This window comes from Pinus tabuliformis, chromosome 6 (genome assembly GCF_031772625.1).
Source record: "Pinus tabuliformis cultivar Carrire ecotype Pingquan chromosome 6, CPIR1, whole genome shotgun sequence".
In the NCBI taxonomy this organism is placed as follows: domain Eukaryota; kingdom Viridiplantae; phylum Streptophyta; class Pinopsida; order Pinales; family Pinaceae; genus Pinus; species Pinus tabuliformis.
The window spans coordinates 303478366-303497600 of NC_142292.1; the positions used below are offsets into that span (position 1 = coordinate 303478366).

The window sequence follows — 19235 nt, forward strand, 5'->3', positions numbered from 1 at the left end:
TCCTTATAATCCCATAGCCCCACTATCTCTATTTTCTTTTAAAACCTTGGATAAACCCGCTTTCCCTCAAGTCCCGCCTGCCACGTCTCAATCACAATCACAATCGTAGCTTTCAAGAGGTCTTTTATAAGTCATGTCTATAACATCGCCAATGGCCGATTACCGATTGCCCCTATTGGATGCGACATGTTTATAAACTGTTGTTAATGACTCCGTCGGGTCCATAGCTCCATCGCAATCGACGGATTTAACATGTCATCCCTTTCTGAGCTTTTGCGATTCAATCGGATGCGATATTGCCATTAAATCATGTTACAATGGTGTAGTTAGGTCCGGTCTTTAATCACTATTGCAAATCGCATATATATAAAGGCTTTCCCCCTTGACTTCCGCCGATGCGATATTGCGATCGCTCCTCCACCGTCCGATCAGTCCCGACAAGATCCAATGGCTCACGCCCATTTCGCTCTCATATCTCCCGATACCTCCCGCGCCCGTAAGCTGCCCTCACATTAACTCACGATCGAAGCGGTTTTCGCTCATTCCTGTCTACCATGCGTCGCCCAATAACTCGCATCGCTCGCCCTTGAACGATTACCGCTCACCCTCCAAAAGCGGTGCGATACATACCACTTACCGCCCATTCACTCGCCCCCGCTCGTTATCTCCCATGTATCTTTCCTGCCCGATGGCCGTCGGATCTGTCCGCTAGAGATCTGACGGCTCATGTTTGTCTGCTCCCGTTTCCTCCTGATATCTCTCACCGAGTCATATCTGTTGTTCATCTGCGCAATCCAACGGCTGATATTTGTTCCCATCATACTCATGCCTCCGCCATACTGTCCGCATCCATAGCCTGTCTCGTGCATCCGAAGGAAGAAGGGGGCCAGTGTTAGTACTCGGTGCATTTCATCTCCAACCACTGCATTCAAGAAATAGAATGGCCAAGAACGAGAAGGACCAGCCTCGAGCAGAGCAGAGAATTTATCAGTTATGGGGCTTCTTTCATACGACACTCCACCTACTAGAGGAGTACAACAGAGCACCAGAGAATGTCAAATTAATTCATTAAAGCAAGCAGATTGTAGCAGAGACGCCATCAGAGAGTTAAAGCGGTTGGTGGTTCATTATGACCCCTCCACGCATAGAGCAGCAGAATATCTTTGTAATCAAACTCTATATATACCCAGAAAACAGATGTAATCTAGGGGATGGGTTGATGGTTGTTGTTTTGATGTAAGGTTCAACTTCTGGAGACTGTAACTACTTTGATACTTGCAGCGTCTGGTCTTCATTTTCAGCTAATACAAGCTTCTTTTGCTGTTAATTGCTCACTTTCCATTTCTACTCTATTCTAGGCTGTGCCTATTATGCATTTGTTCATGTAATCTTGATATTTAGCATTAGAGGGGTTGTCATCCCACCTCTGTGTTGAAGTCTAGTATGTATCATTGAATGTGTTATGCAGGTTTCTGTTTACTCAATGCCAGAGAGCTGTCATCCTGTTTATGCATTAGGAAATAGATTTGTAGGCCTCCTTACTGGTTGCAGCCAGCCATCACATGGTCTTATGCATCTGCTGGCGTGGTCAGTATTCTCCATGTACAACTAATCCTCAAACTGTGAGTAATTAGTTGTCTAAAGGCTTGTAGTCTAGGGGTGTTCACCCATGTCTGGAGTGAAGCATAGTAGAAGTGGTTATCTGGCTTGAACAAGCATCATTCCTTCCATTCATCCATTTCCAACATTTTGTTGAGATTGTAATGTTCTCGAGCATCTCCGAGATACAACCTAGGAGAGTTTCTTGGGGTGATAATATTAATTGGCACCATTGTCGGGGAGAGGAGATGGAAACTCAGCTTCCCTAGGAGACGACAGAGTTCCATATTTTGATGATAGACAAGGTCTGGACACATTTTGGGTTGTAATCATCTATCTGGTGACTCCACTGGAGGAAGACCAACCTTTGGCGACTCCACATTATAGTCCTGGCTCAATTCGTGAGACACACTCGAAGAAATCCTCATAAATCACCAGTTGTTCCAGTGCCTGACCCTGAGAAGATTGTTAACCCGAAGAAAACATCGCAGAAAGGAGCATCAGGATCAGGTAAGCCTAAGAAATCTTATTTGTCTCTGCATGAGGAGTTTTTAGTTGAGAATACACAGTTTGAAGATTGGAAGCCTAGTATTGCTAGTGAGGAAATACCTGTAGAGATTTATAAAGCTCCTTATCCGCTTAGTTCCCCTTTGGATCTCAGTCCAAAGAAAGCATCCCATATGATCCCTAACATCCCCGTGTCTCTTTCATCCATTGCATTTTCCTATACTACTCAACCTGCCAGTATCTGTCCGCATACCCCAGTCATGGCAGGCCAGCAAGCACCTACGAAGAAAGAAAGAATCATAACTGCTAGGTATGGACCCCTGGTCTTGCATGTTCCTTTGAATGCCATGCCTGCAGGAGAGTATCAAAAATATATGCCTAAGTTCACTGGTACAGAAGGAGTAACAACTGAAGAGCACCTTGAATCTTTTTATAGATATGCTGATAACTTAGACATCAGTGAAAATGATGTGTGGATGACAGTTTTTGTCCAGAGCCTTGATGGAGAGGCTAGAAAGTGGTTCAGAGAATTACCCCTTGGATCTATTACTGATATTGAAGCCTTAGATGAAGCATTCTTGAAGCACTGGGGAGATAAAAAAGACTTGCTGTATTACCATACTGAGTTTGGTAACCTGGAGAGGGAGAAGGGGGAATCATTGCCTGATTTTAATAAAAGATTCAATTGTATGTATAGTAAGATACCGATTGAAGTAAAGCCTACCCCCACCTCTTCCAAACTTTCCTATGCCAGTGCCTTTGACTCTGATTTCTGCTTGCTGTTGAGAGAAAGAAGATGTGCTACCCTAGCTGAAATACAAGATGTAGCACTAGAAGTGGAATCTAATATTATGGCTGCGGAAAAGCTTAAAAGTCATGCTGATAGAAGGAGGTAGAGAGGTGAGGCTTCTTCTTCCTCTGCCTCATCTTCAGAACCCAAGTTAGATAAAATGACTAAAATGATAGAGTCATTGGCTGCTGAGATATCTAAGCTGAAAGTTGAGCAGAGCTCAGGAAAGACAAGGCTTCCAAACACATTTTCTCCAAGAAATCCGAATCCATTCAGAAGAGCAAATGAACAATTACAAGTCCTTCAAAGGAGTAAAGAGACAAATGAAGAACAAAGAGTTAAGGCTCCTTTCCAAAATTTCGTCATGGAGGAGGAACAATTTGAAGAAGAGGATGAAATTTATTACATGGAAGATAAAGGCAGTGCTGCCTTTTTTACATTGGTTGCATATGAAGAATCACTGTTGCAGGACCAAATCAGTCAAGAATGGGACAGAGAGGTTGTTTTGCAAACTGGTGAACAACAAAGATACAACCTGAGGTCATAAGAAAGCAATGCCAAGGAGAATCCTGCCCAAAGAGCTGTTGTCCAAACGGAGTCAAAGAATACCATACAGAAGAAACCAACAGCTGAACCAGTCCTCCTCAAAGTACCAGCTCAAGAGGTAAGAGGTCCTGACAAGTCCCCTTCCCCTTTCAGTTTTGAAGCAGAAGTCCAGAAGTTAAAAATATCTGTGCCTCTGTTAGAGCTTGTAAAGAGTGAAATGTTTAGAAAGCCTATCCTTGAAGCTCTTGAGCTGAAAACCACAAAAACCTCCACTGACTCTGTCAATTTGCAAGATGACAAGCCCGCAGTTGTGCTTAGCCCTATGATTGAACCAACTGATAATAATTCCCCATCATTTTATGTCTCCTTGACCATCCACGACAAAATCCTCCATAATTGCCTACTAGACACAGGAGCCAGCCACAATCTGATGCCTAAAGCTGTCATGGAAGAGTTAGGCCTTGATATCACTAGACCATATCATGATTTATTCTCATTTGATTCAAGAAAGGTGAAATGTCCGGGGTTGGTTAAAGATCTGGCCATTACCCTAACTCAGCTACCCATGAAGAGTATGATGATGGATATTGTGGTAGCAGATGTCCCTCCCAAGTTTGGCATGTTGTTGTCCAGGGGATGGATTAAGAGATTAGGTGGGACATTACAGAATGATCTATCTTATGCCACTATCCCAGTTTTTGGAGGAGAAAGCAGGAGATTGTACAGAGAAGCACAGTTGGCATACATCATCAGTGATGAGAAGAATCCTACTAATCATCCCATTTCTGCCGTGGACACTGATTTTGGAGCATGTATCATCCAAATAGAAGAATCCCAGAAGGCCTCAATGCAGCTCAACAAACCAACAAATCAGGCCGAGAAAGAGCAAGGAAATCAAGTTTGGGAGATGTTCTTTGATAGAGCATGTTCCAGGGAGACTGCAGGAGCAGGGGTGGTGCTGGTATCTCCAGAGAAAGAAAACACCCATCTGTCTTTTAAGCTAACTTTCCAAGTCACAAACAATATAGCAGAATACGAGGCTCTGATATTGGGCCTTAACATAGCTAAAGACAGAGGAATCAGAAGCATAAAGGTGTTTGGATATGCTAATTTGATCATTCAGCAAGTAAATAGAGCATTTCAAGCAAAGCACCCAAGGCTGAAAGCATACAGAGATGAGGTATGGAGACTGAAAGATTCTTTTGATAATTTTTGTATCTCATATATCCCTAGAGCCAAAAATCAGCTTGTTGATTCCCTTGCTGTGTCTGCTAGCATGTTTATCCCTCCCATGCCTCCCAAACTAGTTTATGAAGTCCAAATGAAATATAGACCATCCTTGCCTGATAATGTCCACCATTGGAAAGTTTTCGAGGATGATCATGAAGTGAATAGATTCCTGCAAGTCATTGATGAATTTTCTGAAATGCAAATTGACCAAGATAATGAAGCTTTAGAAGAAGACCCCCAGTCCCAGCTTAGAAACAAAATTGGCAAAGATAGTATTGTCCAGCTTCCCAGCAATCATATACCTAAGGGTTTAATTCCTCTAGAAAGACTGTTTGACTAGAATGATGTGCCTTATAAAGCTTTCCAAAATGAAGATTAGTCTACAGTCTGTAAGCATGATATAGGGAGTCCCGATCAGCCTAGATACGTAAATCTATCCACTCATCTATCTGCTGACCAATGTTCCGAATACTGCAACTTAATGAAGAAATTTGCTGATGTCTTTGCCTGGGAATATAGTGACTTGAAAACATATGATAAGAAGATCATCCAGCATAAAATTCCTTTAGAGAAAGACACCATACCTTTCAAGCAGAAGCTGAGACCAATAAATCCTATGCTCCTCCCTCTGATTGAAAAAGAAATTAAAAAGTTGTTGGCTACCAAAATCATAGTCCCTCTCAGATATTCAAAATGGGTAGCCAATTTGGTTGTGGTGAGGAAGAAAAGTGGAGAAATCAGACTCTGTGTTGATTTCATAAACTTAAACAAGTGCTCCAAGAAAGACAATTACCCTCTACCCAAAATGGAGCATTTGCTGCAGAAGGTCTCAGGAGCCAAAGTAATGTCTTTCCTAGATAGACTTTCAGGTTATAACCAGGTTGTTGTACATCCAGATGACCAAGAGAAGACTGTATTCACCACTCCTTGGGGCACTTTTATGTATTCCAAGATGCCTTTTGGCTTGATGAATGCTAGAGCTACTTTCAGAGAGCTATGGATATAGCATTTGTGGGGGAGAAGGACAAGTTTGTCCTTATTTACCTAGATGATATAACAGTATACTCCAATAGCCATTATGACCATTTGCAGCATTTAAAGAAAGTGTTCCTGAAGTGCAGAAGGTTTGTAATTTCAGTCAATCCTTAAAAATCACAGTTTTCTTTAGAGGAGGGCAAGCTGTTAGGACATGTTGTTTCTGCTGCAGGTGTCCAAATTGACCCAGAAAGAGTGAAAGAAATACAGAGTTTGTCTGTCCCAAGATCAAAGAAAGATATCCAGTCCTTTCTGGGCAAAATAAATTTTGTAAGGAGGTTCATCCCAAATTTCGCAGAACTTGTAAAGCACGTTACCTCCATGTTGAAGAAGGGGTTGGAAATCAAATGGACTGATGCAACTAGAAAATCCTTTGATTCCATTAAAAAATCTATTATGGAGGCTCCCACTTTAATTAGTCCATATTACAACAAGGAGTTCCATATATTTTCTTTTGCTTCTAATGACACCCTTGCAACAGTTCTATTGCAAGCAGATGAAGAAGGCTCAGAGCATCTAGTGGCATTTTTTAGCAAAACCTTAAGGGACATTGAGCTGAGGTATGATATTATTGAGAAACAAGCATATGCTCTTATCAAGTCTTTGAAATCTTCCATAGTTTATATTCTGCATTCCAAAATAATTGCATATGTACCCTCTACTGCAATAAAAGATGTCTTAACACAACCTGATGCTGATGGAAGAAGGGCTAAATGGATTACAAAGTTAATTGAATTTAATATAGAACTGAAGCCCACCAAACTTATCAAGGGTCAGGGTCTTGCCATATTGTTAGCTGAAGAAAATTGCAGGACATTGGACATAAATCTCATAAGCACAGATGCAAAAAAGGGTCAAACAAAAGAAGGGGAAGCAGCTGAGCCAGAGAGAAAGCAGTCGGTGGCAGAAAATCTAGCTTCTTGTGATTGGTACTCTGCAATAGCTAATTTCTTGCTGAAGCTAGAAATCCCTCTAGGCTCAAGCACAAGTCAAGCCAGAACTATTAAGCTTAGGGCAGCTAAATATTGCATTAATGAAAATCTACTCTATTGGAGGGATCCATCTGGAATGCTTTTGTGTCTGGACAAAGAACAGTCAATGGAAGTTATGCAGCAGTTTCATTCCAGCATGTGTGGAAGTCACCATTATTGGAAAACTACAGCCCACAAGATCCTTAGAGCTGGGTACTATTGGCCCACCTTATTTTCTAATGTCTTTTCATTTTTTAAATCTTGTGACAGGTGCCAAAGATTTGAAGGGAAACAACAGTTGAAGTCCCTGCCCTTAAAACCAATACATGCAAAAGGACCTTTTCAGCAGTGGGGCTTGGATTTCATTGGAGAAATCAATCCACACTCCAGTGGCCAACACCGATGGATCCTAGTAGCCACTGACTATTTCACTAAGTGGATTGAAGCAATCTTGACCAGAAAGGTTGATCATAATGTGGTCATGAAGTTTTTGACAGAGCATATCTTTACCAGATTTGGTTGTTTGCATAAATTAGTCACAGACAATGCAGCGACCTTCAGGGCAAAATAATTGGTGGATAGGTGCGATTCAATGGACATTAAACTGGTTCATTCCACCTCATATTATCCTCAAGGCAATGGTCTAGCAGAATCCTCTAACAAAAGCTTGATAAGGATAATCAAAACGCTATTGGAGGACAACAAAAAGAATTTGGATTCTAAGCTCAAGTATGCACTGTGGGCTGATAGAGTGACCATTAAGAAATCCATAGGGAATTCTCCATTTAGGCTGGTATATGGCACTGAGGCCGTGTTCCCAATTCAGTTGACTCTCCCTGTGGCAAAGTTCCTGAAACAAGAACAGAATGAGGAGGAAGACATGGCAAAAAGGATCACTGATTTAGCAGGGGTACATCAAGTCAGAGAACAACTGGTTGAAAAGGCCGCAGCACATCAGAAAAAGATCAAGAAAGCTTTTGACAAGAGGACAAAAACAGATAATTTTCAGGTTGGAGACTTGGTTCTGAAGTAGGATGCACTAAAAGAAAAGAAAGGCAATCATGGGAAGTTTGATGCTTTCTGGACAGGGCCTTTTATCATTTCTCAAATCCAAGGGAACAATATCTTCATGCTAAAAAGCATGGGAGGAGAAGCAGCTTTTGATGGCCCAATTAATGGGCGCTTTCTGAAAATTTATGTGATTTAAGGTTTTTTGGCCTTAAAGTTGTAAATATTTTATTTTATCAATTTTAGTGTAGGTTCAGTCAGACTCCATGCCCACTGAAACACTAGGAATTTTGCTAATTTGTTTTCATCGGAAAGGCATTGATCTACAGTTCTTGAGACCTCACAGGGAGGATCTCATCCCCAAAAGGAGCCAATGTTAGCTTTGCTACGTACTTTAGCATTTGGAGGACCAAATACTAGCTTGGCCGTGTGTTTATGCAAAAAGGGAGCTCGCAGCAGTCTATTTCCTTCTTCTCCTTCATTTTCCTTATACTCCCATAGCCCCGCTATCTCTGTTTTCTTCTAAAACCTTGGATAAACCCGCTTTCCCTCAGGTCCCGCATGCCACGTCTCAATCGCAATCACAATCGCAGCTTTCAGGAGGTCTTTTATAAGTCATGTCTATAACATCACCGATGGCCAATTACCGATTGCCCCTATTGGATGCGACATGATTATAAACTGTTGTTAATGACTTCGTCGGATCCATAGCTCCATCGCAATCGGCAGATTTAACATGTCATCCCTTTCTGAGCTTTTTGATTCAATCGGATGCGATATTGCCATTAAATCATGTTACAACGGTGTAGTCAGGTCTGGGCTTTACTCGCTATCGCAAATCGCATATGTATAAAGGCTTTCCCCCTTAACTTCCACTGATGCGATATTGCGATCACTCCTCTGCCGTTCGATCAGTCCTGACGAGATCCAATGGCTCACGCCCATTTCGCTCTCATATCTCTCGATACCTCCCGCGCCCGTAAGCTGCCCGCACATTAACTCGCGATCGAAGCAGTTTTCGCTCATTCCTGTCTGCCACACGTCTCCCGATAACTCGCATCGCTCGCCCTTGAACGATTACCGCTCACCCTCCAAAAGCGGTGCGATACATACCACTTACTGCCCATTCGCCTACCCCCACTCATTATCTCCCATGTATCTTTCCTGCCCGATGGCCATCAGATCTGTCCGCTAGAGATCTGACGACTCACGTTTGTCCGCTCCCATTTCCTCCTGATATCTCTCACCGAGTCATATCCACCGTTCATCTGCGCGATCCAATGGCTGATATTTGTTCCCGTCATACTCATGCCTCCGCCATACTGTCTGCGTCCATAGCCTGTCCCGTGCATCCGAAGGAAGAAGGGGGCCAGTGTTAGTACCCGGCGCATTTCATCTCCAACCACTGCATTCAAGAAACAGAATGGCCGAGAACGAGAAGGACCAGCCTCGAGCAGAGCAAAGCATTTATCAGTTATGGGGCTTCTTTCATACGACACTCCACCTGCTAGAGGAGTACAACAGAGCACCAGAGAATGTCAAATTAATTCATTAAAGCAAGCAGATTGTAGCAGAGACACCATCAGAGAGTTAAAGCGGTTGGTGGTTCATTATGACCCCTCCACGCATAGAGCAACAGAATATCTTTGTAATCAAACTCTCTATATACCCAGAAAACAGATGTAATCTAGGGGATGGGTTGATGGTTGTTGTTTTAACGTAAGGTTCAACTTCTGGAAACCGTAACTACTTTGATACCTGCAACATCTGGTCTTCATTTTCAGCTAATACAAGCTGTTTTTGTTGTTAATTGCCCACTTTCCATTTCTATTTTGTTCTAGGTTGTGCCTGTTATGCATTTTTTCATGTAATCTTGATATTTAGCATTAGAGGGGCTGTCATCCCACCTCTGTGTTGAAGTCTAGTATGTATCATTGAATGTGTTATGCAGGTTTATGTTTACTTAATGCCAGAGAGTTGTCATCCTGTCTATGCATTAGAAAATAGATTTGCAGGCCTCTTCACTGGTTGCAGCCGGCCATCACATGGTTTTGTGCATCTGTTGGTGTGGTCAGTATTTTCCATGTACACCTAATCCTCAAATTGTGAGTAATTGGTGGTATAAAGCCTTGTAGTCTGGGGGTGTTCACCCATGTCTAGAGTTAAGCATAGTAGAAGTGGTTATTTGGCTTGAACAAGCATCATTCCTTCCATTCATCCATTTCCAACATTTTGTTGAGTTTGTAATGTTCCTGAGCATCTCCGAGATACAACCTAGGAGAGTTTCTTTGGGTGATAACACTTCCAATCCAACCACTTTTCAATTTCTTTCTTGGTCAGATTCCAATGATGCGACATCACACATCTCTTTCAAGTAGATCCCGGTCCTGACAACGGAACCATTTGTTGGCTTAGAGGGTCCTGACCCAGGTTCATAGTTAGATGTGCTAGCCAACTAAACCCTAGACTACTGGCCCTTTCGGAAACAACCCGTGTAATGCAGGACTGTTAGGCCCCTATACTACTAGTGTAACCCCTTATTGTTATTAGTACAACCCCCTTATTATATTGTTGTACCCATGCAGTCCCCATATTGTTATTATTGTGCCCCATAGAAACCCACTATTGTTATTACTGTGCCCTTACATTATTATTGTTATGTCAGCTATAATTATATTATGACCCCTTAGACTCCTATATATAGAAAGGAGATATTGTCATTTGTATCATCCAAGAATTTTTCATTTGTGTAATGTAAAAGAGGTTTCCCCCTTGAATAGGCTTATTTCTAAGGTGTTCAACTATCTTTTCTATCTTTTTGTGAGTTGGTTTCATAACATTTGGTATCAGAGCTTTTGGATTCTAGGGTTTTCGCTGCTCCAAACAGATCATCGTGGAATTTTCGCTATAAATTTTGTTCTACGAGGTTTCAGAAGCTAAAAAAAAACCCATTTGAGTCGAAAACTTGTTGAAGCTCAAGCCCAAATTTCAGATCTTGTTTCTCTATATTTGCGGAGATACAATCCAAGAACTTTAGGGTTTCAGCAGGCTCCCAAATTACATCCCAAATAGGTGACCTGGGGTAAATCGTCATAACTGTGTCTTTGAGAATCAGATTGAAATTTCATAAGAAGTTACGGAAATAGGACAGACTTTAGTTTCCTGTGTATATTTTTTAGATCCGAAGGTCAAAACAGTGACACGTGGCACTTCCTACAAGTTCGCTCTTCTGAAAAGGTATATAATCAGGTCATGTTGGGAGATTGTGCATAACTCTTTCTTGGATAATCCAATTTCGATTAGACTGGTGGCATTGGAAAGAGGATGTAGAGGGCTACTACAGGTTGCAATTTCAAAACTGGAAGATCCAAAATTACAGAGTTATAGTCGTTTCAAGGTCGAGCTCCTAAAATCAATAAAATGTGATATGAGGAAGTTTGATGGCAAGGATCCGGTAAATTGGATACTACAGATGGAGAAATATTTTGATCTACATGGTGTACCACTGTTACAAAAGGTGTGTATTGCATCTTCATATTTCAAACCGGATCAATTTTTATGGTATAAAGAGCTTTGTTCTCGTAAACAACTTGTTACGTGGCCAATTTTCACAGAGGAAATGGTAGCACATTATGAGGATACAAAGAGAAACACTTTCTTTATAGAAACACCACAACAATTGGAAGAAAAAAGAGCAAAAGGGCTTTGTTACAAAGTGCAAATCAAAATTATGGCAACAAGGAAGTCTACCCCTCATAACTATAAAGATAGAAGTGTTGCTTCCCCTAGCCTTCCACAACCTACAAGGGCTACACCATAACAATTGGAAGAAAAAAGAGAAAAAGGGCTTTGTTACAATTGTGATAACAAATACATTAAAGGTCGTAAGTGTGCCGAGAAGAAATTATTTTACCTTGATTGTGGAGAGGAGGAAGAAAAGGATCAAGAAACATTAAAAGAAGAGTATATACTCCAAGAATCAACCCCAAAGAAAGAAAAAATGAATCCGACCATATCTTGTAAAGCATTGGAAAGAATTACTACTCAAACTCTTAAGATAGAAGGACATATCAAGAAGAAAAAGGTTCAAGAAGTGAAAGACCACATCAAGAAAGAAGAAATGAATCTGACCATATCTTGTATTGCAATGGCCGAAATTATCACTCCTCAAACTATCAAGATAGAAGGACATATCAAGAAGAAAAATGTTCAAGAAGTGAAAGATCACTTAGAGCATCAAGAAATGAATCCAGCCATATCATGTAATGCATTGGAATAATTTACCACTCCTCAAACTCTCAAGATAGAAGGACATATCAAGAAGAAAAAGATTCAAGCAATGAAAGATCACATCGAGCATCAACGACAAGTTCTCCAACTTTTAAAGGATAACACCACTTTGGTGCAGAATCGAATGAAACAACAAGCATATCAACATCGCAGTGAAAAACGTTTTGATGTAGGCGATTGGGTATTTTTACGGCTACATCTCAAGCAAGCTATTTATGAGAAGGAAATGTTGGAAATACTGCATGCACTTAAGAAATGACAACCTTACCTAATGGGAAGACACTTCAAGGTAAAAGTGGATCATGATAGTCTTAAATACTTTTTAGAACAAAGATAATCTTCAGACGAACAAAAAAAATGGGTCACAAATATGTTGTGTTATGACTTTGAAATCATCTACAAAAAAGGGAAGAAAAATGTTGTTGCAGATGCACTCTCAAAAAAGGATGAGGATGTCGAAGCATTGCTTTGTGCTATTTCTATTATCCAACCAGATTAGATAAATGAAGCAAGGGATGAATGGAAGAAGGACAAAGAAGTGTGGCCACTCATTCAAAAGTTGCAAAATATCCCAATTCAATCAATATTGCCATAGCTTGAAGAGGAAGGAAAAAACATATTGGAACCTGGAGCAGTCACAGAAACAAGAACCCGACAGCTACGGAATCGATCAATTTCAAAGTATCTCATCAAGTGGAAGAACTTACCCGCTGAAGATTCCACATGTGAGGCACGCCTATTTAGAGCTTTTCATACAATGTTATGGTTCGTGGACTATGGATGAATCTCAAAACCGACTCAAACTTTACATTAAACAAGGAGCTAAGCCCATTTGACTTTTATTCATCTACGCACTTTGCATTCACAAATCGCGGAGACTTTACATTATTTACAAAATTGTTTCAAAATTTAGATTATCTTAACTCCAAACTAACCCAGGAAATCCCATCCCAACACTTTTATAAAATCATAAAATAATTACACTTTTATAAAATCATAAAATAATTATTAAGTTTTTCATAAAAACAATTACTTTAAAAATATAATTTAATATTTAAAATTATATATAAATAAACAATAATTTTATTTAATTAAATATAGAAGTAAATTACATTATATACTGTAATTTTCAAATTAAATGAAAATTTCATTAAACACTAAATTAGATGTTGAGATGTATTATCAACAAGGTAAAATGTTTAAAGGGTAGTCACTAAATCGAAAGAAAATGATATCCATAATTATAAGCGAAAGTGTGTAAAGGATGGTGATTAAATTGAAAAAAAAAATGATATGATTGGTTATTAAATTAGCTACATAATTTAAAGGTGAAAATGTTTGGATTAAAATGATTAAATTCAAAAAATAATATTCATAATTATTAAAAAATTAAAGGTATAATTTATAAATAAAAAAAAAAATTAATGACAAAAAATATAATATTTTTAGATATTTATATAAAATATATATATAACATTTACAAATTTTTTTGAGAATGGAAAAAAAATATTTTAAAGTTTGTAAGGTTAAAAATTTCATATGGAACAAATTGATGGTCTATATAATTCTTATATTCAATCATTTTCTTGTGAAGCCTCAAAATAAACGCTCCTATCTTTTCAACAAATCCTTGGCTAAATAGTTTATACCAAGAGCTAGCTGTCATAATAACCGCATAGTCTGTTGTTTTTGAATACCTCACATTCTAAAATGAAATGCTTTTCTGTTTCCACTTTTCATACATACTATTTATTCCCATAACACCCTTTCATGTAGGGTTTTTGTTGATGATTATGAATGAGATTAAACTCTTCAATATAGTAGTCTTTCTTTCTCCCTAGCTCCTTATCCATAACAATTTTTTTTATCTATTTACTATTTGTGGGACACATGTTCAAGCAAATACCTCATTTACTAAACCATTTGATAGTTTGCCCCATCCAAATCTTCTTTCTTTTACACAATATGTCATTAAAAACAACCTTAGACCATATTCCATCTTCCATTTGCTCAATTTTTTTAAATACCTTATCACTGACACCATAACCATTGCTTCAACCACAACATTCATTAATATTCCTACAACTTGGATGCTATATTCATAAATATTTATTTAGCCCATTTTATTTCTACATATCATTAAATAATACAATGTGTGATCAGGAAATCTATTAATTATAAATACAACTTATTGAAAAAACAGTGACCACAGACCTAACCACTTTGAGAAACATATTCATAACCATGAAAAACAGAGCATTTTGTAGAATCTGAAGCAGAAGAATCTATGCAGTTGTTTATCACATTTGCAAATCTCTAGGTAATGGTCCCCGAACTTGGTTTCACTCCACCTGTAATTGGACTGTATGAGCTTTGTATTGGTCATACACACTATCAAATATCAATGGGTGACCAAATTCTGTTACCAGAAAAGCATTATAGAATTAAAACAAAGCAATGGATCAGTGTGAAAGAATAATCATCAGGTTCCACCAAACAAGAAATTTTACAATACTTTATTGGCGTTCATTGACAATAAATACATATGGCCTTATTCAAGTAACAAACTCCCCGGACCATTTTACTTGGGTTCATGACAAACACAAACCAGAGCAGAAGCAGCCCATTGTTCATTGATCGATAGATTCACAATGAAAAAACAACGGGAATTATGTCCTGCTCAAAATTCCCTTCATTTACATCCATAAAATAACAGTCCCCCCTTTCCAACCCCAACCCCAATTTAAGATTCAGATCAGCGTCAAGCCTGGTAACTTGCTGTTTTTCTGCTACGGCCCTGCTACTTTCGACATCTTTCTTTTTTCACTTTCGTCATCTTCGTCCGTCGGGTCATTCACGATTCTCTTCCAGTACCAGTGCCTGGCCCATTCAAACCTCATCTCTTCGATGGGAACGTTCTTTGTCTCTGGCAGGAAAAAGTAAATGACGATACTCATGAGGCACACCAGGGCCCCGAATAGCAGGAAAATCCCGTATTTCAAGTGACAAAGAAGTGCCAAGAACGACTGGGCGATTACAGCGGTGAAGAACAGGTTAACGCAGACCACGATGCTCTGCCCAGCGGAGCGGGTTTCCATGGGGAAAATCTCGCTGCACACCAGCCATGAGAGTGGACCCCAGGACCACCCATAGGCAGCTGTAAAAATACAGATCAAGAGCACGATTCCAACGCCATAACCGGTCGGAATCTTCTCCCCTTTACCGAATTTCAGTGCGAGCAATATGCTAATAATGACCTGTAACAACAGCCCGATTATTTGTTAGCATAATATTTGACCAAATTTATGCAAGATAGTACTCCGTAAATTATTTTTCATTGCTTACATGGCAGATAATCATCTGGGTTCCACCCTCCATAAAGAGGAATCTCCGTCCGACTCTGTCGACCGTGAACATGGACACGAGGGCGCCGAACGTTATGACTGCGCCTGTCATGATCGCGGAGTAAAGCGAGGCGTCGTTCCCCATTCCCAGGCTCTGGAAGATCACTGGTGCATAGAACAGAAATGAGTTGTTTCCAGACAATTGTTGGAATGCTGGAATGCATGTCCCCATTATCAGCTGCGGCCTGTTTCTCCTCTTCAGGAGATTCCGGAACGGATGCTTCACGGCCCGGGCAATCTCGCTGGCCTCAACCATGTCGTCGAATTCAGCTTGCACCTTCTCCGTGCCGCGGATCTTTTCAAGAACCCGGCGACCCTCCTGTAACCGCCCCTGCTCCACCAGACTGTTCGGGGTTTCTGGCAGAAAATAGCCGCCGATGGACATCAAAAGGGCAGGAATGACGGCCAGGCCTAAAGATAAACGCCAACCCCATGGATGAAGTTTGTTTGTGAAGTAATTTATGACGTTTGCGACAAAGATGCCAAGACAAGTTGTCAGCTGGAACAAATTGTTCGTCCCTCCCCGAACCCTGGCTGGTGCCATTTCTGATAGATACAGCGGCACTGACTGTAAAATGAAATAATAAATTCATTAGGGTTTTGATGAAAATAGACATGTACAACATACGGCAGCACAAACTGTAAATGAAAACAATACATTTATTAGGGTTAGATGCAAACAGAGTTGCAGAACAAAAAGTGGCACTGACTGTAAACGAAAATAAGTTTATGTTTTAGTGTTTGATGCAAAACAGAGTTGCAGAATAAAAGACGGCACTGACTGTAAATGAAAATAAGATATTTATTAGGGGTTGATGCAAACAGAAATGCAGCACAAGAAAAAAATAGGATTTCATTTGAGCACTATTTTCACAACCCGAAGATCACTTACCTGATTGCTGAATCCAACGCCGATGCCGAGAAGAATGCGGCCGACTATAAGCATGGCGAGATTCGCAGCTCCAGCATTCAAGATCGCTCCTAGGAGGAAACTGAGGCCTCCAACGATTATGCTTACTCTTCGCCCCTTGCTTCGCGTTACATGCGAGGCCCCGAATGTGGCAACCAGGCCAGCAAGATAAAGAGACGAAGTGAACAGAGTGAGCAGCTGGTTGTCGTATTTGCAGTAGTCTGTTTCACGCAGGTGATGCTGCTTTCGTCGGTAGACATGTGGAAAAAACTTTTTGAGGAAATCGTCCATGGATGTTACACCGCCTGTTACACATTCAAAAACCCCCAATTAGTTTTCAAAATGTCGGCAATTTTTTAGATTTTTAAGCTCCACCTACAAGCCTAAAGCAACTTCTGCACACATAAATCACAGTGAAATGTTTGTAGAGACAGTGAGATCTTTTGGAGTGAAGTAATTGTGCAAATAACGAGTCATTAAACATGAAATTGCCGGATTGAAATGTTCAAATTTTGAATCATTTCGCCTGAATTAAAATATTTGTGTTTGTCTCATCATAATCCAACAATTGGCAATTGTATGTACATTTAATACAGAAACACATTCTCTGTAAATTGTTCAATTCCTTCCGTGACATGTACAACACCTAAACTTTTTGCCATTTACAGAATGATAACAGTTCAGACTGACAGCGGAGAATATTATTGGAAAAGTCATTTTTCAGAATCATGCAAACAAAACGGTCAATAAAAGAGATTCTCAGTAAGATTCACCATTTTCTTAAGGGATGCAAAGCTTATTGTTATGCATGAACAGGACAGATCCATTTTCAGCCAGTGGAGGACTTGAAGAATCGTTACAGAGATTCAATAGCAGCAAAAGTTTCATCGGTGAAACGGTGATTTAAATTTTAAAGTTGATCTTGTTCAATTGACTTCAAAAAATGCATGCATTTACTTCCATAACGGAGTTATTACTCACTCTGTTACATCATCGATGGCTTAATTGCTATAGTAGACTTACTAGCTCGTTCAACCATCCACGTTTACAGCAATTAAACAAAACCGCTCACGAAAACAGGCCGAAATGAACCGTCCAAAAGGTAAAGGTAGTTTCAAGGAAAGTGAAAAATAGAATTCAAAACCTTTGAAGTTCAAACATGCAACGGCAGAGACACAGTGCTATTACTATTCTCAGCAAAGTTTAAACGGTCTGAGCTCAAAGATTAGAACCAGGCGGACCATGGCTATTCCACTCAAATACAAATGCTTCGCTAATGAAATTCAGACCTGAGAACTATACGCATCCCGGTCAAAGCAATCTTAATGGACAATTCAAAGAGGCTTTTCTTGGGAGATTTTGAGAAGAAAATTTACCTGAAACTCCAAGATCATAGCCGAATAGCGAACCCCCTGTAGCAGCAACTATGCATGCCAATACCACATACGCAGTAATACGCCCTTCATATAGCTCAGCCCTGCCTTTTTGCGGCCCGTTGTTCATCATGCCCCCCGCCATTTTTCCTTATTTCAATCTCCTCTGCTTTCTGTCCAAAACTCAACTCAAGCATGTTTAGGCCATAAAATCCAGCATCCAGAATCTTAAATAAAATTTACAAGCTCACGGAGATCCAGCCACATCTCGCAGTTCTTATCCATCCGACTGTAACGTTAGTCAAGCCTGATAAGGACTCCACCCGAAGTTCCGGCCAATCGCGTCAGCCAGTATTGACTTCGTCGGACAAGGAATGAAAAAAACCCAAAATCTCAATACTAATAAAATAAAATAACCAGTGAAGCCTTACCGGAAAAGTGACAAATCACAGGCCAGGATGGCAAATGTTCATGGAAAGTTGTTCCAGAATGAGGTAACTGTAATTTGTACCAAGTAAGGTATTGGCTGGACAACACGCAAAACCAGTCTGGATCAACACAGGCTGACTCAGAGCAAATCATCCTAGCATTGACAGGTTGTATATTTATAACGTATGTCATTTAAGCGGCATTAGCGGCCGGATAAGATCATAATCATAATTGTCCACCTCGCTAACATATCTCTAAATTAAGTTACAGTTGCAGTCTTTTATTAGGGACGTCTTGGATAAGTTTCCCTACAATTTGGCAGTGGCAACTCGGTAGGTGACCCTGTGCGCCAAATTTGGTTGGGATCGTGGTCGCTAGCCAAGACATGGATCTTGATTTAAGTCAAGAACGGAAATAAATTTTCCAAAAGGAAAAAGAAAAAGATGGAGGCGGCCTGGAATGAGCTGCTTTCACAACTCCCGAAACTTTGTAATTTTCTTGGCATTCCACGTTGATTTTAAAATAATTGAAACGTTTTGTTGAATAAATATCTTCAGCCCCATATGGTCCTACATTTATCATGCCGCGAATTTCTATCCTTCTTTTCTGGTAATCATTTTAACCCCTAGCGAATTTCAATCCTTCTATTCTGGTAATCATTCTAACCGCTAGCTGAGCTCACTGGAGCCATAGTTGCAGTTTTCCGATTAGGTGGCGTTATTTTTAATTCTTCAGAAATATTTAAATTCAATAACAATATTTAGTGTTATTTTTCTTCTTTGTGATTGAGATAAGGCTGGGCTAAATAGTTTATTGGATGGAAGAAGATTGATCCACTTAAAATAAAATGTTTATCATAAAAATAAGTTAGATGTTTTTTTAGAAGTTTAATTTCTACAAAGTGGGTTGTATCTTCAAAGCCTCTCATGAAATTTGAACCTATTACTTACGTCCAATGAAAATTAAACTCCACACAAACTAACTGAGATACATTTAATGAATATTTAGTGCTACAACCATGTAAATGTACAAAAATAATTAACAGAATGACACATACATGACATAATTTTTTATTTTTTTTAAGGAAAGAGATGTTTGCTGAGATTAAGGAAATGGATTTCATAAATTTAAATATAAAGGAGG

At 39.8% G+C, this 19235-nt stretch overlaps 1 protein-coding gene across 2 annotated transcripts; it reads right to left on the reverse strand.

Moving 5' to 3' along the window:
• Positions 1-14463: 14463 nt before the first annotated feature.
• On the reverse strand, positions 14464-18325 carry LOC149258532 (sugar transport protein 14-like). Of its 2 annotated transcripts, XM_089415482.1 has the most exons (5): positions 18095-18325; positions 17667-17836; positions 16273-16595; positions 15322-15948; positions 14464-15233 (listed from the first exon to the last, which is right to left on the reverse strand). In XM_089415482.1, exons 2-5 carry the CDS (start codon positions 17806-17808, stop codon positions 14766-14768), a joined length of 1560 nt encoding a protein of 519 aa, XP_089271608.1. In that variant the 5' UTR covers positions 17809-17836; positions 18095-18325; the 3' UTR covers positions 14464-14765. The 2 variants fall into 2 exon arrangements, with proteins under 2 accessions (XP_089271608.1, XP_089271605.1); XM_089415479.1 differs by lacking the exon at positions 18095-18325 and having other exon boundaries at positions 17667-18047.
• Positions 18326-19235: the final 910 nt, after the last annotated feature.